General features: G+C 36.2%; 2 protein-coding genes and 1 long non-coding RNA gene across 3 annotated transcripts; 1 reads left to right on the top strand and 2 right to left on the bottom strand.

Moving 5' to 3' along the window:
* The first annotated feature begins 1 nt into the window (after position 1).
* On the top strand, positions 2-11190 carry LOC140786619 (protein PELOTA 1). The gene is made up of 16 exons (XM_073135186.1): positions 2-158; positions 281-363; positions 1817-1892; positions 3725-3799; positions 3877-3933; positions 4415-4460; positions 5327-5402; positions 5899-5974; positions 6071-6103; positions 6207-6275; positions 8614-8720; positions 9858-9930; positions 10105-10143; positions 10499-10593; positions 10698-10804; positions 10926-11190. The coding sequence occupies exons 1-16, from the start codon at positions 108-110 to the stop codon at positions 10997-10999; spliced, it is 1137 nt and encodes a 378-aa protein (XP_072991287.1). The 5' UTR covers positions 2-107; the 3' UTR covers positions 11000-11190.
* A 3089-nt stretch (positions 11191-14279) lies between these two features.
* Positions 14280-15713, bottom strand: LOC140785632 (uncharacterized). The gene is made up of 2 exons (XR_012108489.1): positions 14977-15713; positions 14280-14653 (listed from the first exon to the last, which is right to left on the bottom strand). It is a non-coding gene; the product is annotated as an uncharacterized lncRNA (long non-coding RNA).
* A 5576-nt stretch (positions 15714-21289) lies between these two features.
* LOC140787456 (uncharacterized) lies at positions 21290-27954 on the bottom strand. The gene is made up of 6 exons (XM_073136379.1): positions 27559-27954; positions 27403-27471; positions 24586-25915; positions 23844-24113; positions 22821-22976; positions 21290-21641 (listed from the first exon to the last, which is right to left on the bottom strand). The coding sequence occupies exons 2-6, from the start codon at positions 27411-27413 to the stop codon at positions 21522-21524; spliced, it is 1887 nt and encodes a 628-aa protein (XP_072992480.1). The 5' UTR covers positions 27414-27471; positions 27559-27954; the 3' UTR covers positions 21290-21521.
* Between the last annotated feature and the right edge of the window lie 42 nt (positions 27955-27996).

Genomic DNA, 27996 nt, shown 5'->3' with positions numbered 1-27996 from the left:
CGAGCAGCGCTACCCGAAGGCACATACTTCGCTCCACTCGCCTCTTTCTCTAATCTTCATCCTACTTTCCGATCCAAACACCGCTGTGGTTTCCATCGTCCTCGGCCATGAAGCTCGTGCGCCGAGACCTTGTTCGCAATGGACCGGGGAGCGTTAAGGTGCTCTCTTCGCTCTTTTCTCTTCTCCACTTCTACTCCCATCGTTATCCACGATTTAATTCCTCTTTCTTACCTTTTTTTTTTTCTATGGTGATTCAACTATTGATCGGATCCATTCTCAGATCGTCCCGGTAGAAGATGATGACATGTGGCATGCTTACAACCTCATCTCCGCCGGAGACATGGTTCAAGCTGTAACCGTTAGGTATACTCTTTGACGCGTTCTCTCTGTTCTTTAGGTTTTGGTTCGTTGCCCTCAGAATATGTTAGTTTTTTCTTTAACTGACTCTAGCGAAAATTTGGAAAGAAAAACCAAGTTTAATTCGCATAGAACTGCGAGTACTATGCTAAGAGCTGAAGATGAAATAATCATGGTTTCTGCCTTAGTTATATCCAGACTGAAGTCGAAATTGTGCTCCTTGAAGTTAGATAGCTGCCCTAACGCTGTCATGGGTAATTAATTTGTGCTCCTGGTACTGTCCTTTTTGTTTTTTCAATTAGATAAAAGTTGGACAAAGTTTTAAACATGTATTTGAGCTTAAAGAAGTGGACCTTACATATTATCTAGTAACGTACTCTTGAAAGGAATAGTTATCTGCCTGCTCAGTGGGAAGCATGTGTGCTCAATTTGTTATATAAGTGTAAAAAGCAGTATTACCTTTGATGCTTCGTGCAGGGAAGATGTTACCATCCCCAACGGTTGAGATAACAACTGCAAAAAGTTCATGAAGGAACTTAAATTATACATGGAGAAATGTACACAATAGAATGCACATAGGTTGCACATGGAGAAAATGTGTATAATATTTTCCTATTTGCATTCTTTTACGTAGCTGTCAAGATTATTAGGAGAACCATCGATTCCATTTTCTTTCTTGTATCTTGTGTTCTTATTGGGTTAAGACATTTGGACCTTGCTATCGTCTCCCATGAGAGGTATCCAATCTTGGATTTGGGCATCCCGTTTGTAGGCTATGAGATGGTAGAGAAGGCAAACAGTGATATTCACTTTTTTAGTGCTTCATGTTATCTTGTCAATTGTGGATGGGACTTAGGAGGATGGCCTTATGTTTCTTAGATCTGAGTGGTGGAGGGGTCTTCCTGAAGTCTTTCAAGGGGACTTTAATATTAGAAGACTGTTATCCATTATTCTCATAGGGCAACTAGATTCAAATGGTAAATCATGTGAATGTAATGAATGAAAACTTGCCTTTTGAGTTATGAATTCTAAATTTTTTTACAGTTATTATTTCATTGTAGACTCTTTGAAGTGATTTTTTCTGATCAAATTTGTCTTTCCTATTTCATAATTTGATCCTTTTATGTTTTGCATTATATTCTATCTTTGTTCTGTTATGAACTTCTTCTGCAACATGATACTGCAACGGTGCAACCATAGATAATAGATTAAATGCTATTTGGTTTGACCACATCCAATTGTTAGTGAAGGTGAAACAATATCTTTGAAACTAGATTGCGTAGGTCGGCTTATCTAAGGAGTTGTAGTGTAGCTAACTTTTGTTGTAGATAGTGTTTACTGTTGTTGAATATTGTTCTGGTAATTCTGTTTGCTGTAAACTTCTTTGATTATTCATTAATCATGTTTAGATAATTTTCTTTGTTCTTGAATATATGCATTTCTTTTTTTTACCTAACAGAAAAGTTTTAAGAGAGATGGCTTCTGGAGGAAGAGATGCTGAACGTGTAAAGTTGAAGCTAGAAATTAAAGTTGAGGTAAACTTACTATCACCAGCAGATGAAATAGGTTTTCAAGCTAACGGAAATAATTTCAAAACATTTGCAACACATGATTTGACTCTTGAGAGGGTATGGTTTATCATCCAAGAAGCAAGACTTCCTAAAATATTCAAATACGATTGCGTTTGTAGGTTTTGGAAGGGGCTTAGACATCACAAATATTTAAAAGGTAGTACGCCTCAAACTCAATTGAAAATATATAGTTGGTGGGAGCAATAAATTGAACATGTCGATGATTTTATCATTGTTTTGAAAAGAGAAAAAGGCGGCCGCCATGGCGGGGCGATGCACCGGCCGCCCCGCCATATTGAAAGGCGTCGGCAAAAGGCGGCCAAGCGCCTTGGCGGGCTGCCTAGGCACTAAATAGTGCTAGGTGGGCTGCCTGGCCCAACTTGGCGGGCTAGCGCTTCGGCCCGCCAAGTCGAGATGCGGTTATTAGTGAGCGGGTCGGGTTTTATAGCGGACCGAGTTTAATAAAACTAACCAATTTAGAGGAGTTAATTGCTAATTGCTTTATGAATTATTGAATTAAAATTACATAGAATGAATTTTTTTTCACTGTCATGCATTATTAATTGAGGGAATTACTAATTGCCTGCTATTTAAGTATATAATTTCTGATTAGAGTATTTTAGAATGTGATTCGTGTGAATAAACTAGAGTTAGTAAATAGATATCTCAGTTATTCAGTTATTACTAATAAGCAATTAGCCAATGTGATTATGTTATTTAGTGTTTTGGTTTAGTGCACTATTAAAATTTCTGTATATACTATACTTATTTATTTATTTATATTAAAAATGCTAGACCGCCTTGTCACCCGCCTTGTCACCCGCCTTCCGCCTAGGCGCTAGGCGGTGGAGTGACCGCCTGCCACCCGCGGCTGCTTTTTAAAACATTGGATTTTATACACTAAAAAGAAAAAGAAAAGGAAAAGAATCTTTCATATTTATGTGCAAAATTAACTTGGGAAATGAAACAACTTTTCTCATGATTTACAGAGCAGGAAGCATGGGATGCATAATATAGACTGATAAATGTTTGCGAAAGTAACATTATTTTGTACTATTTTAATAAAATAGGGGATGCAATTAAAATATCACTCTTGAGGTCTGAGCTATAATTAGAATTTAACATAGAGAATAGCATTGATCAATGATGGCCGTGTCGACCGGCACACTTTGTGTCGGCAGCGTACCAACACGAGGCACAGAGGGTGCTGCACGACACCCCTTCTATGCTCGCCATCAACCTCGTTGTCGAGCTTACCATCGCCACTCATTGCCTCCCGAGCTCGAGGTGCCGCTCACACCCACGTAGGGTGCCGTAGCCCGAGGAGAAAGAAAGGGCGAGGTGGGTTGGATAAGGTTGAATAAAAACTTAAGTTGCAGATAGTGGCGTCTCAAGCTCAGGTGACGAGTGGCGAGGTCAACAACGAGTGGTGAAGGGTGAAGGTGAGTAGCCTCCCTTATCTTTTTCTCTTCCTTGCGACATGGCCGGTGGTTGACATGGGCCGTGCCTGTGGCATGACCATCCTTGGCACTGATAACTGCTCACCTTTCAAGAATACATAAGAAATGCTTAATTAAATTAAATCCCTCAATCCACTTGATACTTTTGAAGTTTCTGTTCCCTGGCCTATCAGACCTTATAAGACCTGATCATTGGTTAAGTAACTCTTTAATCTTTTCATTATTCAGACTACCTTGTCATTCTTTTTATATCACATTCCTTGCTTCTTCTGCATCTTGTTACCTTATGTGATTCTGTATATAACCAGTAAGATGTCTTCTTATGGCTGTTCGTAGGCTGTGGATTATGACAAAGAGGGTTCTGTTTTGCGTATACGTGGCAAGAATATAATGGAGAATGAACACGTGAAGGTTTGTTAACTGATAAATCTACTATAAATTGTGATATACGGAGAACTGAGCTGATTAAATCTCTTTCTAAAATGCAGATTGGACAGTTTCACACTTTGGAGATTGAGCCACATAGACCTTTTGTTTTACGAAAGGTATATTCTGACTTATTAAGGTTCCTCTTTATTTTTTAATCATTCATTCAACATTATGGATCCTGTTCTTCTGATTGAATTTTTCTAATTTCTTATCCTCTCCTTACTTGTTAAAAGCTCTTAATTATAAACTAATTCCTTTTTGTCATAAAAAATTGGAAGTGAAGCTTAATGTGATGATTATTTTTAGTTTACCTTGTCTATGCATGAGTAAATTTACCTGGTCTAATTGTTGCATGCCATTATATGAAATAATTTAGACTTAAGCATTAAAGTCAAATGCCATTTCTCTGTTTGATTGTTTGGTTGTTGCTTCCTGTGCATCTCCTTTTGATTTCAAGAAGCCTAAGTTCCTCTGATCAACTTCTTTTCCAATTATCTTGGATACCATTAGGAGGATCATGACTTCTTTCTTGTTCTTTTAGTTTTTTTTCTTATATTATGTTACTTGGTCAAGTCCTTTGGTCTTCAATTCATGCAGGAGCTTTGGGATTGGGCTGCACTCGATGTTCTTCATCAGGCATGTGGTATGCAGTTATTTGCATAAATAAGTACTTTATCGGAAGTACTCATTCTTCTATGTTATTTCTAAATGCTTTCCAATTTAACTACATCTGAAGGTTTATGTTTTGTTAGAACTTAGAAGTTATTTTGGACCAGTATTTTCTAGTTCTCCAAGTAGTAGATAATTAGGCTATGACATGTATCGCTGTTTTTGCAACGTTGGAGCTTTTATGATGCTTCTTGGTTGATAAGAGTCTCTCTAAATTAGGTCTTGCAAAGTTATCAAGGCTCTGTGAGGGTATGAGAGAAAGATATTGTTGTAAGTTGGTGATAAAAGTTGTAGTAGCCATTTATAAGTACTTATCTGATTATCAAGAGGAAGGAATTGTTAAAGAGGGCAGAGCCTAAAGGATGATATCCTTAACATAATTGCTTGCTCTGCAAAGTTGTATTATTTTGATGATTGAGGCACATCTAACATGTTGTTCTCTTCTGGAATGGTTTAATACATAATTCGATGAATGCTGGGCTATGAATTACCAGAAAACTGATGTTGTACTCACTATAGTTGGATTTTTCAAATATAAAAACTCATTAGCATTCTTTCGGATATCTTGACACTGATATCTATTGCGATGATTTCTTAAATAAAATAACAAGGTTGATATGCACATCTTCACAACAGGTGATTTTTCTAGTTTAATCTTCAAGATAATCCGCATATCATTCAAGCTTGCTGAAAACATTGATATAATTGACCATTCTATATTAAATTCCTGGTTCTTTATGGTAGTTGACTTTGGGATAGTTCTTTGAAGTTATACTGTTTTTTTAATATCCAAAGAGTTGGGACTAAAGGCTTGGTTGTTGTTGTTGTGGATCATTTTAGATCCTGCTGCAAGTGCTGATCTAGCAGTTGTTCTCATGCAAGAAGGACTCGCGCATTTGTTTCTCATTGGAAGGAGGTACTTAACATGATAAGATGTCATAATATGAGTGACTTATTGGAGATGTCAATCTTATTACTCATTTGATCAATATTTTATATTTGCCAAGCAATTTCTAAGTTCCCAACTCAGTGGTGTCAACATGTAATATTTTAAGTGGCATTGAGAAAAATCAGCACCCATTTGTTGATATATAATAAGACGTTGTATGTGCATCTGTCAACAGTAATTGTCTTTGGATTTTCATATCAAATCATATTGCCCAACATCCTTCAGTGCACTTCTTGCTAGATCTTGTCTTATAGACAGATACAGGATGCAATTTATGCATCTTTAAAATCAATAATTATGTTTAACAACCATGAAAAGTGAAACTTTGTTGCTGTTTTAAACTTTCATGTCACCAATACAACAAGCTAGTTGCGTTCCTAAGCAGATAGCAACCACACAATATAAAAAAGTTAGCTTTGATTTTATTACATTCTTTAATAGATTTATCTGTCTTTTTTAACAGCATAACAACAACACGAGCGCGTGTAGAAACCTCAATTCCACGGAAGCATGGTCCTGCCATTGCTGGTTATGAATCTGTATGTTATGTAACTGGCTCTTTTAACTGCATCCTGATGTTGTTAAGTTTTTATTGCTTATATCTGTTGTTAATTTGCTGTTGCTTCATTGTATAGGCTCTGAAGAAATTTTTTGAGAATGTTCTACAGGTAAGTCTGCAGGAAAAGGCAAAATTTTTATCGCAGAGTATGACTGTATTTATGCAAAGAACTTTTTAAGCCTGAGTGCCTGATAGAAAATGCATATTTTTAGGCTTTGCTGAAGCATATTGATTTTAAAGTTGTCCAATGTGTGGTTCTTGCAAGCCCCGGTTTTACAAAGGTAAGTTACCGACTCTTGAATATAATTCCAGTAATTATAGCTTATTGACTAGCATAGTTTGTGAGAGAAACATGTGCTACACTTATTTATTGTCATTTCCTTTTTGTCATCAGAAATTGTTTTATAATCCTTAACAATGAATTGATATAAAATAGTCTGAGAAAGAGAGGCCACTAAGTCCTCGTCCTGTAGAAAGGAAGTGTGTTCTCCTGCCTTTGAAAGAGTCAGATCGATTGTCCCATCAAAGGCTGTAAAATACCTATGCGATGGAACAACTCAAATATGATATTTTTATGTCGTGTTATAAATACAAATATGTCAAAATCTCCCAACAGAAGTTATTTTGACGTTGTATAGAGCTACTCTCTAATTATTTCAGGACCTAGTTGTTGCTGGATATGCTGCTTATTTATTTCCTGTCGCTGCTAACCATGAGAAACCAAGGATGTGTCTGGTGAATTATTGTATAGGACTGTGCTGATAGGTTGAGATTTTGCCCTGAGCCATATCACCCAGGCTATAAGACATTATAATGAACATATAGGTAGCAATTATCGACAATGAATAATTAGACATCTGGCTCCTCTATGGGATGTAAATCACTGTTGTCAGATATGTGATATTTATTTGACATGCAACTTTTACTGATCAGGATATATATGCATTTTCTTTTTCTAGGTAAGCAAAATGGGCTTGAGTTAAGTTACCTCATGCGTAACATAATGATGTATTTTTTGGGGAAAATTTTATTTCGCTCCCTCCTTTTCGCCTTATTTCTATTTCGCCTCCTTTTTCTGCTTGCCTAAATCGACCCTTGCTTTTTATATTTACTATTTACTAAACCCCCTGCCGTTGGCTATCGTCACGGAGACTAACTAAACTTCAGGTTAAGCTAACCCATGGTGCTCAAATTACCCTTGGATATTCATATCTATACACGCCAGTAAACCCGACCCATTTACATTTAGTAAAACCCCATCTTTTTTCAATCTCTCATCTGAAAACCCTATTTTTCTCATTTGAAAACTCTATTTCCCCAATCTCTTTTCTCCGATCTCTTTCTCTTCTAATCTTAAGATTTATCTAGGTGTTCTTGAAGAGAAAGGCGAAAGTGCTAGTTATTGAGCTCTCTTCCCCAATCTCTCTTCCGCAACTCACTAGAACGGAGATAATCTTTTTCTTGCCCTAGAGAGAGACCAACGGTAGAGATCTTTTTTTTCTTACACTAGAGATGATCTTCTTCCTTTCCCTAAAGAGAGACCCATGGAGATCCAATGAAAAATTGGGGATGACCCATGGTAGAGATTAGTAAATTATGATGGGCATTTTTGGTATTTGAGAAGTTGTCTTAAAAACCAATTAAATAACGGCATTCCATCGTGTTTCGTCGGGTTAATGCTAACCTGTGGGCTTTTTTAAAGACTTATGATAAAACGCAGAGATCGATTTAGATAGGCATAAAAAGAAGGGGTCGAAACAGAAATAAGGCAAAAAGGAGGGAGCGAAATAAAAATTTTCCTATTTTTTTTTTAAAAGAAAAGGCAAAAGCGCTGTTTCATTGAAACATAAATGTGTAACATAAGGACGTAATATGGGGACATTATAGAACTTGGAAATTAGAAGAACCATTCAATGTTCACCAACTAATTGTGTATTGGCTGAATGTAAAAGCATACTTACAAAAGCTGCAGACTAGAACAAGTGACAAAAACTTACTAATCACATAATAGCTTGTGAAAAGAAAACAACAGATAAACCTTGACAATAACTGTTAATTAGAGACCAGTAAAGTCTAGGCGAATATAGGATTCTCTGATTTAAGTTGATTTTGTGGAAAATATAAGTCATTGACTAATGATGTCATTTATTAAATGTTTCTTACTTATGTTCTACTCTCTTTTTCCGAAATACACAACTTTCAATGAAAAATTAAGAATATCTCTAAAATAATAGAATGTTTTATATGTTCAATAAATGTTTCAGGATTTTATCTATATCTTTCGTGATGGCATTGTTCTAAAGGGTTCCGACTCTTAGATATTACCATTTTCATTTCAACTTGTTAATGTTAATGTCAGAATGGGTATATTAAACTTTTTCCTATCAATTGAAATGTCTCTTGGCCTATATTTTATATTGCATACTTCTATTGATTTGAGATTCAACTTATATCTTTTAGGTTCTCCTACATATATATTCTAATATAAAAAACCATGGACATTGGAGACACTCAGATCACTAGTTTGGAAAGATATCTATTAGCTTCATATTTCACGTGAGGTCCCTATTTTGAATATTAACTCAATAAGTACATTACTTTTTGTTCAATATTTAACAGGATCAGTTCCGTGATTATTTACTTTTAGAAGCAGAACGACGAGAACTAAGACAGATCATTGAGAACAAATCACGTCTAATTCTTGCACATGCAACCTCTGGTTACAAGTAAGCTCTTTCATGATGTTTTGTAAGCAATATTTAGCATACTATAGGTTGAATGTACCTTATATTCAAAGTGTTTTCCTTTTCCATATGTACTGATATATTAGCAATGTTCTTTAACATTGATGGCTTATCTCAAATTTTGATGTTTAACCTTGATTACATTTCCCAATCATTGTCATCATTTTCCACAAACTTATCAACTATGATGTTAGCTATGAGACACAAAGCAGAATTTCTGGACAAGTTCTCAACCCTCTAGGGGATTGTTGCCCAAGCACATTGTAAAGCTAACTTATGTGAGTTTTTGGTAGGCGTAAACCAGTAACTCTGACTTCAATGTAGTATGGTCTTCTTCGAGTCCAATTTCTGTCTCATGTTGTTGAACTTTGATCGTGATTTGATATTTTAGTTGAAACTTATCTGCTTTCCGATGAGTCCTTACTTTCTCCTGCTTTGCAACTCCAAAACAACCTTGTTCTCCAGTCTCCACCTAATGCTGACTTCTTCCTCAATTCCTAGAACTCTGAGTTGGTCAGTGTTCTTTGGAAGATAACTTTAGCATCACTGTGCAAGTAGAGTTGAGTGTTGTGCTGTATGAAGCACAGTGTTGGTGTAGTAAAGGAGGAGTCTTCTAAGAGGGAGGATATGGAAGGAAGAGTTTTCTCTCAGTTGGTGATGGCAAAGTGATGATAGAAGCTGGCTTGATGCGATTGAACATGGTGGAGTTGCCGTACTTGGGGGCTAGCTGTATGGACTTTGATGACTTGGGATTGCTCCACATTCAGCTTATCTCCTTCTTTGTCAGCTGCTTTGCTGACGCTACCTGAATACATGACAAAACTAGACCTGCATATTCTGGACAAACTTTATATTTGAACCAGTACTTATGACAAAACATTACTTACATATTTTAATTCTATATGTACCCGTAAATTTTTTTTATCAAAATTAGATGATTTCATATTTGCTTCTAATAATCTTATATTGTTGATGAACCGTTCAAATGATACTTGAGTCAGTTTTGGATTACTTATCCTTTTTATGGCCTTTCTTCTTCCTTTAAAATGTGTTTACTTTGTCATGGTTGAATGTAGTTGTTAGTTTTTCATGGTTTCCATTCATCTCATCAAACAATAGGCATAGTTTGAAGGAGGTGTTGGATGCCCCAAGTGTAATGGCTTTGATAAAAGATACAAAAGCAGCACAAGAGGTAACACAGACTTGGAGAATTAATACAAGTGCATACTATACTAGTTTTTTTTATTTTTTATGTTTGACTGTGCTCTCTTCAGGAGATACAACACTACCTTGCCACCATAATACTCATATTTTAACACTTCTTGATTGTAAGTTTTGACTTGCCTTTGTTCTTTCTTAATTCCAGGTTCGAGTTTTGAAGGAGTTCTTCACTATGCTTTCGAATGTGAGTTTCTATACTCCAAAGCAAATTCTGACATCATAGATATTCTACTTGTATCTCCTGCGCAACTTTAAATTCTTACATATATAGATTAAAATGAAATGTGATGTGTTAATGTTATTGGTGATCTCATGGAATTTGAGTACCACGTATGCTGCCCTCTGTCCTTGGGGATCTGAGTTGAAAGGATCAAGAAATAGAAATGGGTTACCTTTCGAGGGTGTGCTTCTCTGAGATGTTTAGATTATGACAATATCATGGAGTTCTTTTCTATGCAGTTCCAACTCCATAAAGCTAAATGCACATGACTATACTATCGATTACTTTTCTCACGTCGATTTGTATTGCTTGGTTGCAGGATGCAGATCGTTGTTGTTACGGGCCTAAGCATGTGGAGGTTGCTCATGAGAGGATGGCCATCCAAGATCTTCTAATAACTGATACTCTTTTTAGGTGAGGGTTTACTTATAATCTCTTTGAGTTCATAGTTGTTTAAAGGAGTCATCTTTCTTTTATCTATTTCAAGATCGTAATCATAGAATTTTTTTTATTAACAGAAATTCAGATGTAGAGACAAGGAAAAAGTATGTCAAATTGGTCGAGTCAGTCAAGGACTCAGGTGGCACTGTGTATACATTCTCTTCAATGCATATTTCTGGGGAGCGTAAGCATACATTCCTTCTCCCTTGATCTCCTTACTAACTTCATTTGCATAGTTGAAAAAGCTTTGGACTAAGATTCTGATTGCTTCAATTTTTTTTATTGATGCACATGCATTCAAACAGAACTGGCACAGTTGACAGGAATTGCAGCTATCCTTCGCTTCCCGTTGCCAGAGTTGGAAGACATAGAGATGTGATGGGAAGAACACTTGTGGAGTTGATTAATCCTTCTGCGGGCTAATGTAACATTGTTACATCCATGGTCAAGTTTCTTTGCAATTTGTTATTGTTCTGTCATAAAGTGAGCAGCTCACCATTAATGTTGTAAATAACTTTCTACATGGTAGATATATGATATAATATCTAAAGCGCCTGCAGGTATTAGCAATTAGGGTATCATATTAACCACTGCTTTGGTTACTTTGGTTAGTTTAGGTTTTGTAGTAAGTATTTTTTTACTCAACATGCACATTTTCATTTAACTCTCATATGGGCAACAAGCCAAGGACTTTATTTTTAAAACTATTTAAGGGAAACGTATAGCATCATCTACTAGCTCGTGTAAGTTTAAGAATATGTAAAGACTTCTTAGGATGGTTTGTATGCATGTCAAATGCTGCTGTCGAACATAAAACCTTCACATAGTGCTAAAGCATTTTAAGGATGTCAAGTAGTTGTTTATTTGTGAATATACGTTCCATTGTTCCAAGAATTAATCTTAGTTATGCATCAGTCTTCTTGATAGAGGCTACTTACTATAGCAACCGTAGTTGGCAAATATGCTAGCTTATAGATATCCTCCTTTTCTGTGTCGTTTCTAGTATTAGACTTGAAAGCCAACAACTCTGTAATAAGATTCTCTCTTCATAAATTTTTTTAAAAAAAGAACTCGTTTAACGAAGGATATATACTTATATTCGGTTTTGATTTTATAGTTCTCTAAATGTTGGGTCTATGTACTATTGAAGATTCGAACTCGATTGCATAATGAAAGCCTAGAACAAAGGAATGGTCTAGGATAATATATCCTCGACATTATTAAGTACATTGTTTTCATGAGTGTCACAACACATACATGCACAAGTAAAGAACCATCCTCTTTGTGGCATTTGTAATTAATATCAAATACATTTCATTTTTCAAAGCAGGAGAGGAATCATTCTTAACCTCATAATCCAGCGAACAACTTCATCTTTTATTTCTTCAGCACACAAAGGCATAACCAAGCAAAGAGCAGTGCTATTACAATACGTAAAACACTATATTACATATTACATATATATATATATATATATATATATATATATATATATATATATATCCCATACACACTTATTACTATTGATTTCATGCAAGTGAGAATGGGTAGATAAAAGGGAACGACAATTGTGGGGACCCAACCAGTCTCTGCCCGGCTGCTATCTCCAGCAATGCCATCTTGATTGGCCTGAGGAGTTCCACCACCACCCGCCACCGGACGTGCGACCAACGTGCGAGCCGCCGGAGCGTCAGCTTCCGGCTTCTCTTGTTCCCTAGCCGCACCGTGCTGCCGCCGCGCCTCCTTCGAAGCTTCCGGCCCGACGACCCCATAAGCCGCCGCTCCCTTCCGCCACCACCGCCGATCGCCGACGCCCTCCCGAACTCTATTGGTAACGTAAGACAAGCAATCCTTGACATTGTTTGCTCTTTTGCAATTGGCCACTGCCAAGATCTGCTATTAGCCCAGTCGGGTACTTACTACTTATAACAAGTGAAGAGAAACTATAGTGATGGTAATGATGATGATCATGATGATTATGATAGGATGAGCCTAACTAAATAAAGCACTATTTAGATATGTATTAGTTTTTGGGGGGTTCTTGAGTTTGGAGGGTAGGAGCAATCATTGAAGAGTGTGTCCCATGCAACTCTTATCAAATTAAGATTTAGTTTAATACTCGGAAAAGGAATGCAAACCAAAGACTAAAGCAAATTCATGCCCTACTCATTGGATCAAAGGCCGCCGTAGGTGTTTTAATACGCCCATTTGATGGTAAATGACAATAAAAAATCATAATATATTCAATTCTACTTGGTATTATCTTCTTTTTCCCCTCTCTTTTTTATGTATAAAGTTTCAATCGCGTGCATAGTAAAAGACCTGAAAGGGGACCACCGACTACCTCTATGGAGTCAGAATGTGTCAGCCGCCGCCGCCGCCGCCGCATAATATAATAGTAGGTGACCATTTGTGGGGTTTCCTAGGAACTAGAGTTTGACATTGGTTTTTGTCGAAAGTAATTGATCTCCTTAATTTACACACAGATTAAGTCTAGTTAGTATCCAATTAGGTCACGGGTATTGAATCAGAAAATTAAAAAAAAGAACTGGTGTCGAATATGAACCTTGTAGCTTTTATTTTAGTTGGCCAAGTTAAAACCGAGTTCTTTACCTACAGATCCTAGTCAAAAGTTTGAGATTTACTTAGCAAATCCTAATTCTTTTTAGCTTACTTTTTTGGTGTTGGATTTAAGTTAATAAACTTGACAAGAAGAAGAAGAGAACGAAGAACTAGTCTCTTTTTATGTCTACAAGTTATCTTCTGGTTTCTTGAATTGGAGGTTTATCCATACATAAGCTTCCCGATAAGGACCAACTGCAAGAATAATGAGGTTGGACAAAAGATTTATTCTGATAAGTTCCAATAAAACTAGCAATAGTTGAGGACTTTCTTATCAGCCGACTCTTTAGCTCCTATAGTAAACAGAAAGGATTCGATAAGCAAAACAATAGAATTTATCCTTGATGTGGATGAGGAAAACACCCATAAATAAATTATAATCTCAACTATTTTCATCTCCTCATTTCTAGGCACATGCAAAAGTAATCTTCCATTAGGTAGTTCTTGTACAATAATGTTGAACCATTAATGGCATCTTGTTGCTCAGAAACTACTCCACAATCATTAGAGGGATCAATTTTTCTTCTATAAGTTAGTCTTAATTCTGGAACATAGAAAGTTTCCATTTCATAGAATAATACCAAAGATTATTAGAACAGGCAGATGCACCATTCCATCTCCATACTTCACGTAAATCTATTGCAAGCATAGCTTATTTTTTACGTCTCTATGCTGTAAATTAACAAAAACTTAGTGAATAATTATAATTATAATAATAATAAATTTGCTATTTATAATCTTTAATATATTATGCTGCAATAACTGATGAGTTTCTAAAAGAGAAGCTCAATAATTTGTACTGATACATGGGATTCTCTTACAAATGATGCAAGTAGAAAGAGAAATATCCAACAAACACAACCTTATGCTCGCATCTTTTGATCCAGTACTATAAAAGAAGGACAAGAAAGAAATATATAAGTATAGAACTTCTTCTCTTTTATTCTTTTCATGCATGAAGACTAGACTAAATCGATAAAGATCTTAAATACAACACAACAAAACAACCAAGTTCTCTAATTTCAACATTTTGGATCGGCTATATGAATCCTTTATTCTCCAAGAGAAAATCCAAGAGAAAGGTAGGCAGCACACATATCAATGATCAACAGAGTGATTACACCAAACAAGGTAGAAGAACAACTTGGTAGGTAGAAATGGAGGCAAAAGGAATGAAACCCTTAACTCTATGATGCTACTTCCATGACAACTTTTGAGTTTTAATTTGATTTAATTCCTCTGCTCACAAGTCTTTTACTAGACGTGGTAGGCAAAGTTATGCCTCCCAATTCTCAACCCTCATTTTTTTTTATTCTTCCACTCAACAAAAAATTCATCACCAAAAACACACCAAACTTGGTAGGCAAATTAATTCCCTTCCTCCTCCTCTCTCCTTCTCACCTGCAAGACTCTGCCTAATAAAAATTAATCAGGAACAAATTTGATATCTATATATATATATATAATCTAATGGAACTAGAATCATATAAAATTAACCATGCTGCTGGTAATTAATATTAGATCCAATTCTTGTATATTTATGTACAGAGTTAAAAGAGACATATATAAAGTTGATGAACATCTCATGCCAAGCCTCAGAAATGTCTCTAATATACAAAGCCCACCACATATATATATATAAGTAGAATATCTTTTCCCTTTCTTTCTTTTTTTTCCTTTTTCCTTTCCTTTTTCTGGGTTAACTATGACTTACCAACAAGATCTCAAACTCACCTTATCTTCTCCTTCTTCCCCTTCTATCTATAATCTCTTTCCCTCTATCTCCTAGATCTTCATCTTACGTTCTCAGTGAGAGATCGAATCCACGACGGTTTGCATGAGCTGCACCTGCGCGCTCAGGCACTGTATGTAGTCCGCAGTCTCTTCAAGAAGGCTGCAGTAGTCCATGCTCCTCCCCCCAGGCACCAACCTCCGCAGCGTTTCGGCTCTGGTCGGCTCCCCCGGCGCGACCCTCGGAGCCCGCGTCCTCCTCCGCACAACCGCCAGCCTCGTACGCCGGCTGCGGGACGTTCGCAGCCGGCGCAGCAACGCGCGCCGCCATACGAGACGAGGCCCCGCGGCGCACGCCATCGAGGCGTAGGCCGCCCGCCGTATCCTTCGGCTCCGACGGGCTGGCGACGGCTTTGGCACCGAGCTGCTGATGCGAGCTAGGGCTGGTAAAAAGTGGAAGGCCAACATGGGCTTGGTTAATCTAGGGTTAGGGTTTGCAGGCGCATCCATAGAAAGGAAGGAAGGAAGGAGAGGTGGCAATAAAAAAGATAGAGAGAGAATTAGGGTTCCTTTTTAAGGAGAAGGTACAAAGATTTGGCTTCTGAGACAAGAAGGGCCGGCGTGATCCGAGGGCGACCAAAAGGCAGGGAAACAGTGGCTCTGACACGCCTGTCTACATGGAAATCCGATGTCTTATAGAAACCCAGTTGACAAAAAGGAGACAAAGGAGAGGGCGAAACAAATGAGTTAGTTAATTAGGCTATTATTAATAGCTAGTAGTAGTAAGTAGAGGGAATTTCACATATCACACCCTTGTCTTTTCGATATTTATGAATACGTTTTTAGAAGAATATGTAATAGGGTGTTAAATGGAAAACCTTATGTATAAGAATGAGGGAGGAGGAAGAGGAGGAGGTGGTGGTGGTTGGAGAAGTGGGTGGTGGGTCCTTGAGAAGGCAAACCACCACATGAGTGCACATGGATCCATGGACCCACCACATCGAACCTTTTTTTTTTATTTATTTTTATTTGGAAGTGAATTGATTTGTTGCTTGGTTGGATTTGCTTGAGATAGGTTGTCTAGGTTGGTCTCACGTCTAAATCTTTCAATTTCACACCGTGATTTAAAAATGAATTAGTATAATGATCCATTTCGCACCGTCTGAATCTTTCAATTTCTCCTAACCTCTCCTTCTCGTGACTGTTGACTCGTTCACATCACCCGGGGATTACTATAATCATCCATTTTGATGCTTCTTTTTTTTTTTTTTTTGAGAATTAATGGGAATCTTTTCGATCTCTTCTTTTTCCCAGCAAAAATCATGGGAATCTTTTCTCTCCTGTGGACGAAAATAATTCATTAACTTTTGAATATTATAATAAGATAGCTTCATTCACGATAAATAATAGAGATAGAGCAACGATTCTTTAACACAAACTCATACTTTGCTTACAATAGATAATACTATAAATAGAACAAAGCATCGAGAACGTGGGCACAAATAAGTTTCAAAAATAAAGTATGACCGTGGTAACTTTCCAAGCATAGAGAGCCTTGAGTAAGCATGCACAATTCGTCAATTTGATAGCCTAAGATATGGGCGTGTGGATCAACAAAAGAAGAAAAATTAAAGACTAATTGATGAAATTCTTCTTTGATTTAATGTCTCCCTTTGAGAAGCGGCAATAACCTTGAAAGTACACACCATGTTGTTTTACATATTACGTATGATCATCAATTATTATATAACTATGTATTTCGTTACTAAGAAATAGAAAAAAAAAATGACAACTTTTTACGAGTCCATCATCTTAACGTAACTTGGATGAACAAATTAAAGTGGTAAATGAATTTCTTCACTTCTCTAAATTCACGGGACTTCCTTAATTTGGGCTCATTTCATTTTATCTGTCAAAGGGAGAGAGTGATATTTTCTACATTTTAAATACTGCATATTATTATTAATTATCATAATTAAACAACTTCCACTAATTTTGTGGGCATTTCTAATAATATCAAATATTATTCTTATCTTGGCATTTAAAATAGAGTTCAATAAAATTATTATACCTCAGTGAATTGACTATCTTCTAAATGGAGGAGTAAAAGGAAGTGGAGCTATTTTCAGTTGGTTGATATCTTTTCTACAACAATACAGAAATTATTAAAAGTGACTACTTTGATAGGAGAGAAAATAATAATTTTCTAAAAGTCTGCCATTTGATGATATTTGAATAAAGAAAGTGAATTGAGATGTAAGTTTTACACTTCCCTAATTCACTTTCTATTATAAAGGGAGAGAATTGTATTTCTCACATTTTTTATTATTATTAATTTTTACTAAATATTAGTTTTTTTATATTTTTATCAAATACTAATAAGTCATAATTACTTACTACCACTATCTACGAAGCGCAATGGTAATAGCGTACCCATTTGTGACAAAAGATCATGGATTTAAGCGCTTGTGAGCTGCAAATTTTTTTATAGAAAAAATTTAAATAAATTTTGTCTGCGTAGCTTATCAATAAAAAAAATTATGATTATTTACTAAAAACTTCTACTATTTTTCCCTCCACTTCTTATCAACTAAATACACCCCACCAATATTTAATTTTAATAAAACACTATAAAACATCATTATTTATTAGAATTGGCATATTAAAAAAAATCCTCAACTTTTCATTAACTAAACATGGGGATACTTTAAAATTTTACTAAGTCGCAACTACTTATTAGAAAAACTTTCTCTAGACGCTATCATTGCAAAAATCACTCTCTTTCATTTGCTTACGCCTAAGAACAATAGGTACTTATAAATAGTTGAGCATTTAAATTGCTATTAACTCGAAATAATATGCACGCATGCACATGAATCCACAACTCGAAGCCTTGAGCTTTAGAGTTCTCTGCAATTCATTTTACCTATCCTCAAATCCTATGTGGATGAGTTCATATGTACGAGTTTGTCACACGAACTATCGAGGTAGTATATATATATATATTCTTTCTTGGTTTTATTCCTTGACGAGATTATCAAGTAGAAGGATAGGATTTAAAGGTTAATAAGTCCTAATCAATTCGCACTACTATTCGCTGCCCATGAAGTGGGTCCAAACTTATATTCTTGTGTAACGGAATTGCATGAATGAGACAGGCATTTATCAAATTAGAGATTTATCGACGCAGCCATCTTCCCAAGACTAGCATTAATATATAATGCCTGCATAGATATATAGTGTTAGATTGGTTGTTGGATTGTCCAATTGTTTCAATAAGTACACACGATCCAAAACTTCTCATTAAGCATGTGGACATTGGTTGATAGAAAATTTGTCATCTTAGTGTTTGGACTAATATCTATCCATACATTTATAAAGATATTGGTGCATTGACAACTTGTCTAGTTGTGAATGTTCCATAGCATAATTCATCTCAAGAATTAAAATGGATGAGGTATATATATATATATATAAATATACATATATAAGCTTCATCAACACATATTAGCTAGCATGGAGAAATCATGCAACCTTCAACAACTTTGAACTGCTACACTAGTAGATTCCTCAACTAATGGAAAAATAATCTTATTTATTTTCAGGATATCATTGGATAATGGTAGTAATTAATACACAGAATGGTAAAACAAACTCTTATTGTAGTTATTTCTAATAATAATGAGCAAAAGTCTTCTACTAATCATCTATTTTTCTTTTAGCGAAGAACCGGTTACAAGTTTAATTTTACACACTAAAGCATCATTTCCTTCATGATAATAAGATTGGGATTGCTCTTCGATAAATTAATGCATCATGCATCATAAAAAAAAGAAACAATGAATACTCAACTTGTTTATAACTCTTTTAAACTAGCTAGCTACCAATACAACTATAGTGAATTACCAGCTGTTAGAGTATTTCTAATTATCGCAAAGTCCATATAGTGTAGGTCTAGATAAATCCATTGGACATGTTCCTTTGATGATCAATCATCTCATCCTTCAGTGTCTCTTAGAAGAAGAAATTAAGGAACACAATCTCAGGAATCTTGATGAAGTGTGATCGTCACATGTTTGAGATATAAGACGAAGCCTTTGTACATATCTAAGCAAATAGATCACTAAAGGGACCCTGAAGCACATGCAAGTTCATAAGTTCCAATATATGAAATAGTCATGGCTAGAGAGTGGCAAATAAATTGTGTTAATTCACATACTAGTAGACAATTAAATTTGTTTTAATATTCACATATATATTATGTATATTGATTTGCTCAAGGGTTGAAAAGTTCTTTTTTTTCATTTCATTTTAAAAGAGAAAACTCTAAGGGTTGAAAAGGCTACCCTATCTAACTTGATTGCACCACCATCTAATACAATATTACAATGGAAAGATACTAAGAAAAAAAGAAAAGAAAAGAAGAAGGGAACCAAATAAAGAGTGCCTCTTCTGTGGCAGTTAAGTCTATTGTGACAGTTGAGAGAATAAGAAACCCCTACCTTGACTTCTAACCAGCAAAATGACATACCAATGACTATGACCTTTATGTGATAGATCACCCTTTATAACTTATATGCTAAGAGAACTAAATATATATATATATATATATATATATATATATATATATATATATATATATATATATATGCTAGTACCTTAGGTTCCTACCTGCGTCACTATCTAAAAGCATACAAGCGAATCTCTATACCCTGTGCGGCCTTTGTCTTCTCCAACGAGAGCAGTAAGCATGCATGTGATTATCTAACTTAAGACACCTATCGTCAATCTCTAACCTAAAATCAATCACCAAATACGTACCCGTTTGAATCGACTAGAAAATGGTAACACTGATTGTAAGGCAACCTCAAAGTAGAGTAAAATATAATTAATTCTTCTTCGTAATATTTTATCTCGTGGGCGGCTGCTCTTATTCTTGCAGGGTTTCTATCAACAAGTGGACGTAATATTTTCCCTTATTATATATTTCATGCAATTTTGGGGGACAGCCGACACTTCTTATGTTCTTCGTTTATTCTTCTAGTTGTTGTGTTTTAACTAAATGCAAAAAAGAAGAAGAAGAAGAAGAAGAAGAAGGAGGAGGAGGAGGAGGAGGAGGAGGAGGACAACCCCCGGGCGACACGGCGATAACAGAACGACCATTTAAATCGTGTGGGGATGTGGAAAGGACAGCAATAGTCACTTGGCACGTGTTCCAAATGGGGACGTTGGACCTAACGTTTAAATGCACCCCCTCTCCGACCGTGTGCACGTGTGTGCGTGACACGTCACCAGCGGCACACCATATTCGTCGTCAGTGTTTTATAAGTCTATTAAACCCGCTGGGCTTTACCTGCTCATCACGAAACTTATATAAATTCTATTGGGATTCAATATGCTTCAAAATTGAATCTGGATTTATTTCTTATAAAATTGATTTAGTTATTTAATTTCTGTATAGTAGAGAGGACTAAATTTTTTTTTTTTTTTGCATCTGCTTCATAGTTTATAAGCTTATGATCAATGAGAAAAATATGTATTTAGTCTACTAGAGAAAAGAGATGAGATTAGTAAAGGAGAGAGAGAGGGGGGGGATGGATGGAAAGTTTTGACGAGGGAGAAGGAATAATAGCTATAGAGAGAGAGCCTTAGGATGATGGAAAAGCCTAGTGCCACTGAATTGGAGAGACTTGACTTAAAGTTGATAATTTTAGTGACCGACATAATTTTAAATCAAGAATCGAATATGTGCTTACCACAAACTTTTTTGTCATTCAGCAGCACACCACCAATTTAATTTGATTTTTTTTCCCCCTTTTTTGTTGATTTGTTGGTTTAAAGATGACCGTTCTTTGATTAAGTATATCAGATTGAGAAGACTTGTATAAATGATGACATCATATTTACAGTTGCTAGTGTTATGATCAATCAGTTGACTTGATTGTATGTGGTCGGTTTATCGTATTGTTAGCTGTCCCACTAAGCTATGGTTAATCTCTAAACTACTAATAAAACAAGGAATAGTGGGGGAAGTTATCCCAAAAGTTCACAGGAATTTATCAATAGTTCAACCAAATCGTCTGCTCAGACAAATCAAATATTTAAGAGCCACAAGATATCGTATCTTTATTGCAAACGGACAGGCTTCTCAAATTCTTTTCAAGTGTAACGAGATTTTTAATCTAAGGGTCAAAGTGGAGCAAAAATGTGACGTATGATAGAAATAATATTAGTTGACAATCCTGAAACACGAGCAAGTAAATGATTAACTTCTCATAGTTCAACAAATCGATATGAACTGACCACAAAAAAAAAGTTAAAAAAAAAAATCGGATCTCTATTTTTTATTTCCACTTTATGGTCATTTTTCACTGCAATTCACCTTGCAATCTGAGTACAACAAAAATGTGATCCTTGGTGTAAAACCAACTCGGAACGGATGGGTCGGAAGGCATGAACTCTTCCTCGAATTTTTATATCAACATGAACTTACACATGAACTCAACTATCAAAAATTTTGGGAAAGAAACATGGCGGCATCCTCTGTTTTAAGGGGCCATGAGCCCTTCAATGGTATACTGGAGAGACTTTGCCCAGTCTGATTTAAATAGCAAAGTTTGTAATGTCTGCATGACATTGTAATCAGGATCCAGCTTGCGCTGCCAGCCCTGTGAAGAGATTAAAGCACCAATAGCTTCAGCATAGTCAATCAGAGGAAATCCTAGTTGTACATAAAAAGAATATATTTCCTAAGTCAGCCTTTTAACTTAAAAGAGGCTAAACCTACCACAAGAAATATCCTACATAATTAGAAACCTTTTATACAGTTATACCATTTAATACTTGCCTTTTCAGCAAGAATAGGTATGTAATAATAAAAGTTAGGTGTTAACGGTTATAAAAGGCATTCGGATTATGCTGGCTGTCAAAGTATCACATACTGCATATGGACAGGCATGTTGAAGAGTAATTAGTATTAAGAATATGCACAAATGCAACAATAATTACAAACCCATAAATTAGTTAAGAAGACATCAAAGAAGTACAAAATTAATTTGCGAGTTTATCCGTATTATGACTTGTGATCTAAGAAATACCATGCTTAAAGCTTCAATTAAGCTAATGTGGAAAAATAACCACATATGCTGAATAGTCCAAGCAAAAGGTGAAAGTTGTAATTATGAACACAAGGGTATAAGTTTAGTTTGAAACTCATTGAAAGAAATATCTGATTGCATAGGCAGGTGGATATACCCGATTTAGAACTAGGTGAAGATGATGGTGGTCACAGTAGCCAAGGTTTGAAGTGTCACTGGCATGGAATGTGCTGGAATTGGAGTCCGGCAAAATTCACACAGTAACCATAGTGAAAGCATGACTGGCATTGCCGCAGGTAACATCGGCATGTACCAGCTACTTTGTACTACTTGGCATGCAAATGAGTAAATCCATGGCAGTAGCTATTTGGTAGTGATTATTTGTGATGATATTAACTAGAAGTCCTGTGACTAGGTTACATTGTAAAATAAGTAAGCGTAAAACAAACATATCAAATGCAATATTAGTAAACTGAGGCACCAATGGAGAAGCTACTTTTTGATGGAGAAAAGTACTAAATGGAAATTAACAAAGGATCTTACATTTTTGGAATAATGAAAGGGTGGCAATTAAAATTTTAATGATATGTTGGTTTTATTAATTTTGTTTCCTCATTGAAATGACAATAATTTAAGAAAGAATGTATAAACATAATCTTATGCTAGAAGATATTTGTAATGCATAAGATTAAACTACACAAACAAAAATAAGTATGAACAGACCATGAATATGTCAAAGTATGAAATCACCTCAAGAACCAAAGTAGTAACCATCACAGTGCAAACATTGCCATCAATATTGACTTTATGACGGCGGACTTGTTCAAGTAATTGATGCATGCATTCAGCTGGGTGGACAATATCACCTTCAGGAGTACCCCAAAAACTAAATGCCTTCTCCACTTCCTGGTAGTCCATACGTGAAGATCAATTAAACTAATTTTAACTCACTGGCATACACACGCACAAAAATAACAAGTATGACCACATGAGTTATGTAGCGAGCATTGGTTCAGAAAAAAAAATTGGTTAAAATAAGCTTTGTACCAATCTGTGACAACTCAAAAAGAGTTGTAAATCTAAATCATCTAATTTGCAGATTAATTGAAATGATGACAATAAGCATAAGATACATGTTAGGAACTAAATATGAATAATATTGAGGAATGAAGATAACAACATATTCTAATCAAACAAAACAAATAAAGTGACTCAATTTCATTAGATGAACAAGCAAGGTCCTTCCAATTAGTGGTGCGGTGGAATACACGACATGTTTATGCACCAAAATTTTTCACAACCATCTGGTCAGGAAAAATATGCAAACTCTGTAATGCAACTTGAATAGTAGGAAGAACAAAGTTTTAATTTTCTACAATTTCGGTATACATATATTAGCATATTATCATGTTCTAAATACTTTAAGATTCAGTTTATTTCGATTTCTAAATTTTCATTATTATTTGAATCATTTTCATGTGTTGTACTTAATTAGTTATCTTTTTAGTTTACTGAATTTATCTTCTGCATTAGGATGCTTCAGACATTTAGCTAGTATTTGGTTAAATTTGGCAGTTTTAGTTTACTATAACGGACAAATGGAGATAGCATTAACATACTCTTTACAAACTTAAGTAGGATTATCTGAAGGAAAGAAAATACAATTGGTCAGTATCAAAATACTAAAAAGAGACTAACCAGCAAAAGTGTCAAGTCAAGCACAAGAACTATCAGTAAATGAATTTGTTCTCACAGACATATAAAAGGAATTACCTCGACAAAAGCTCTTGGATTTGGGCAATTCTGTTTTTTTGACAACTTTAAGGTGCATTCTGCAGCAGCACGACCATCACGAAGGGCCACAGCCTTGAAAAATCCTAGCAAATTTACCCGGTCACTGTTTGAAAGCTCAGCTGTCATGCCAACATCAAGGAAAACCACATGAGGCCTTGACTTGAAAAGTCCTTTATTTGAGCGCCTCGGTTGTGCTACTCGGACAAGGATGTTGCCAGGATGCATATCTGCATGGACAAAATTGTCAACCTGAAAAGATGTTAGTCAGTAAAGTTGTACCAGAATGAATAAAATCTGATAACGACCAATTTCAAGTCAGGGAAGATATGATCAAGTGAAGAAATAATACTCCTATTATGCAAGGCAAGTCTACCATAAAAGAGTAATATAATGATAAACATGAAGCACCTTAAAATATGAGAAAACACATGAATTTATTAAATCCAGAAGTACGTGAATGTCATATATGTAAAGTGCACAGATGAAAGAGCATTAACTGTTATACAAGCCTTCAGGATGAAAATCTCTTTGACAATTTCTGTCAATTTACTGAAGTGAAAATAGCAGGCAGCTACTATAAATTTACCATGGATCAACTATGTGGATGAGTCTCCACCCATGGTTTTGACATAGTTATCAAACATGATTTTCAGACTTAAATAGCAGTTGCAGCCAAAACTAAAAGGAAGAATAAATTAATAGAGCTGAAAACAAAATATACCAGAAGCATTTTCAGGAGTGCATGAGTCCCAATGTGAGCAAGAGCACTTTTAAGTCGATCGTGTCCCTCAAGCTCATCAACATAGTGTGAAACACTTTCTCCTTGCTCATATGTCTCCACCAGAACAGCAGGGTGCACAAGAGGATAAAGAGGCTTTGGGAAAGATACATCCTTCCACCTACGAAAATTGTAAATAAAACGGCTCAAGTGGGCAGCTTCCCTCGCAAGATCAACTTGAGACATCATGAAAACAGCAAATTGTTGCACACTTTCATCCAGACGCAACCATTTGACTGTAGGAATGAATTTGGAAATCTTTGCAGCCATATGAATGATATCAAAATCCCTCCTAATTGATTCACCAACACCTGGATGCCTCACTTTTACAGCAACAACAACGCGCTTTGCTTGTTTACCTGGATAGGGAAATCTCAAGGAAGCTCGATGTACTTGAGCAACACTTCCAGATGCTACAGGTTCCTCCTCAAAATTTTCAAAAATATCAGAAAGCTTGCGACTGAATGCTTTCTCAATAGTTTTCTTTGTGTAGGCAAAGCTATGAGCAGGTGCTTTTGCATGGAGTTTTGCAAGCTCTGTACAAAGATCACCAGGAAAGAGGTCGGGACGGGTAGCCGCCCACTGACCCCATTTTATAAATGCAGGACCTGCTTTCTCTAGAGTAAGATGGACAAGATGAAGCCATGTTTTCCTAAACTGAATGCCAAAACTATCCGCAAATGGAGCCATTATTATGATAGGTGAAAATAATACTGCCAAATAGATTGATCTCAGAAATAAGATAATGAGCTCTGCAACTGAAAAAATTAAAGAAGTGAGGTAAATATGACCATCCTGAGCTCGCATGTAAAGCGTGTTCCTTGTAGGGAAGTACTCCCCATCTGCCCAAGTCCTCTGAGCCAATGCCATCTCTCCAGCAATGAAGGCAAAAATGTATGGAACTAATTGAAATCTAGTTATGGCCAAACTCACAGCACAAGCTATCCTATTGACAGATGGAGAGGCTGCTACTCTAGTATTCTTCGCTGAAAGTCGTTTCCAAGCAACTAGCACATGATTAGCCATTGAATTACTGGATGAGAGGACAGAGAAGTTCTTCACTCTGTGACTCTTGTATAGATTTTCCTTGGCTCTATCAAGCATATATAATGTATTTCTTCCACTAGAAACCTTACAGTGCGAAAAGGCCCTGCATGAGTACATCAAACCAACCGTAAAACTTGATTCATTCTTCTGTGACCTGGAACAGTTGGTTCTTGAATTCGCCAGAAAAGAGTAACCAACTTTCCTGAGCTTCCCTAAAGGAAAAAACCTGGAAATTACAGATGAGATATAAATGCTTCATTTTTGGGACCTCGAATAACTGCAAGTACAAGTTACAAGAAAAAGAAAAAGATGTGCTAATGCAATGCTGGACATTAAGAAGTTTGAGCCACTCAGGCATATTTAAGTATAATGCAGTTGCATAACAGTAACTCGCATACATTTGTAAACCAGCACCAGATTAAATTGGAAGTTCACTCATGTACATCAAATTGGTAAACAAGACCTGTTCATATTTAAAAACTTCTAGAATAAATCCATTAAATTCATGAATTCTGGAACAAGCAAAATAGTAAAATACTGTCAAACACACAGAACAGCTCACAGCATACTACTGAAATAACTCGTCAACCCAAATAGGATCCATATAGCATATCACAAGTAGTTGACTTGAAGGCCTATTGATGGTGGTTGCTGCGGTGAACTAATTTTTATACCAAAGAATACTGCTCTTTGCATTTATCAAAGGATGGAAGAGCTACAAATTTACGGTTTGCAGAAAATGGTCACATTTGTCATATCCAACCAGGAAACACAAATAATTTATTCCCAAAAACAATTTGTATGAAACACAAATAAACTGACGACAAATAGGTGAAATTTTTTATCTAGTTACTTATTCCCAATAATTATATTCACTTGTGAAAACACAAAAGAAGAAGCAAGCCAGCTGTATTTCAAGCTAGCACACTATTTTCAGGTGGGCAAGAATCAATGTATGATAATACATCAGGATATGTAAAACATATGATAGAGAAAATTAACTAATAGAGACAACTAATGTAAGCCCACTCTGCAAGTATCTTAGATATCTTATTAGTGCACCAATATGAAGAAATGATCTCATTCAACTAAAAGATTCTTTAAAGGGAAGAATAAAACAAGGGAACTAGTAAGAAAAAAAATGGCAATACCTAACTTGATTGAAACTGTTTTACTAAATTTAATGATCCATATATCTGACCCTTGATGTCTGTGTCCTCATCATCGTTGTTGTTGTAAGAAAGCTAATGCGGAGTCCCATCTGACCAAGGGCCAATCTTACAAGTACCTTCCAGTTCACATAATAATGGGGTTTTCTTCTTGAAGAAATCTCATGATATTCAAATTGCAGAGTCTGGGGACCATTATAAATAATCTGATAGTCATCCTAGAACTAGCAAACTTTCTCTTTTAGCCCCTACTAGTTTTTTTCCTGACCCTACCAGTTTTTTGGTATAGCAGTTCATAGGAGAAAGAAGAGACATTTTTTTTTATTTAACTTCCCAGATAGATCTAATAATTAATGTGACTATGACGATGCTCATTAGAAGGGGACTACATTTCTAATGCTTTGACATAATTAAAAACTGAATGCAGTTTTCATGCTTCAGAAAGAATCCAAGAAGATAAACCGCCAGATAATTCAATCCTAATGTCCGCATCAGAGATTAAAAAAGAAAAAAAAAACATGATAGAGTGGAGTGTTCAACCGACCTTGCCATCATATTTTACAAGCGAATTCCCTTGGCCAGAAAGATTAAGTCTTGGATGAACGAGAAACAGCTGAAACACAAGGATTGGCCACCCATTAGAAACTATGCCCTCTAAAACATAAGATTGCAGAACATAAAACATTGGAGAACAGCGTACCTTTCTGATGGCTGTTCGGGAGGCGGCTATGGCGCGAACCACCATGGCGGAGATGGGAAGAGATCGACCCGAAAACGAAACCCTAGAGAAGCCATCAAGAGGTGGTCGATTAAGGCGTCAAGGAAGGGGGTCGATTTACCACTGCACTCCTGAAAACTTGGAAGGAAGAAGGGGGAAGGGGGAAGGGGGAAGGGGGAAAGGGGGAAGGGATTGGACAGGGACGCACGCGAGATTAATTAGGGCTAGGGTTAGGGTGTGGAAGAGGAAAGTTTTGGGAGAGAGTTTTAGAGAGAGGAGAGCTGATCCGAGGAGCGTGAGACGCCGCGTGAGACGCGGGAGGAAGGCGGCTGTGCTGTGCCTAGAGAAGAGAGTGGTGACAATTAGAAGCACGTGCGCGTGCTAATGGGTTACCAACTTGGCTCTTTAACCAAAATGAAT

Source organism: Typha latifolia, chromosome 4 (genome assembly GCF_019914945.1).
Source record: "Typha latifolia isolate L0001 chromosome 4, TyphaL0001v2, whole genome shotgun sequence".
Lineage (NCBI taxonomy): Eukaryota > Viridiplantae > Streptophyta > Magnoliopsida > Poales > Typhaceae > Typha > Typha latifolia.
This window is presented reverse-complemented; position numbering and strand designations above follow the sequence as displayed.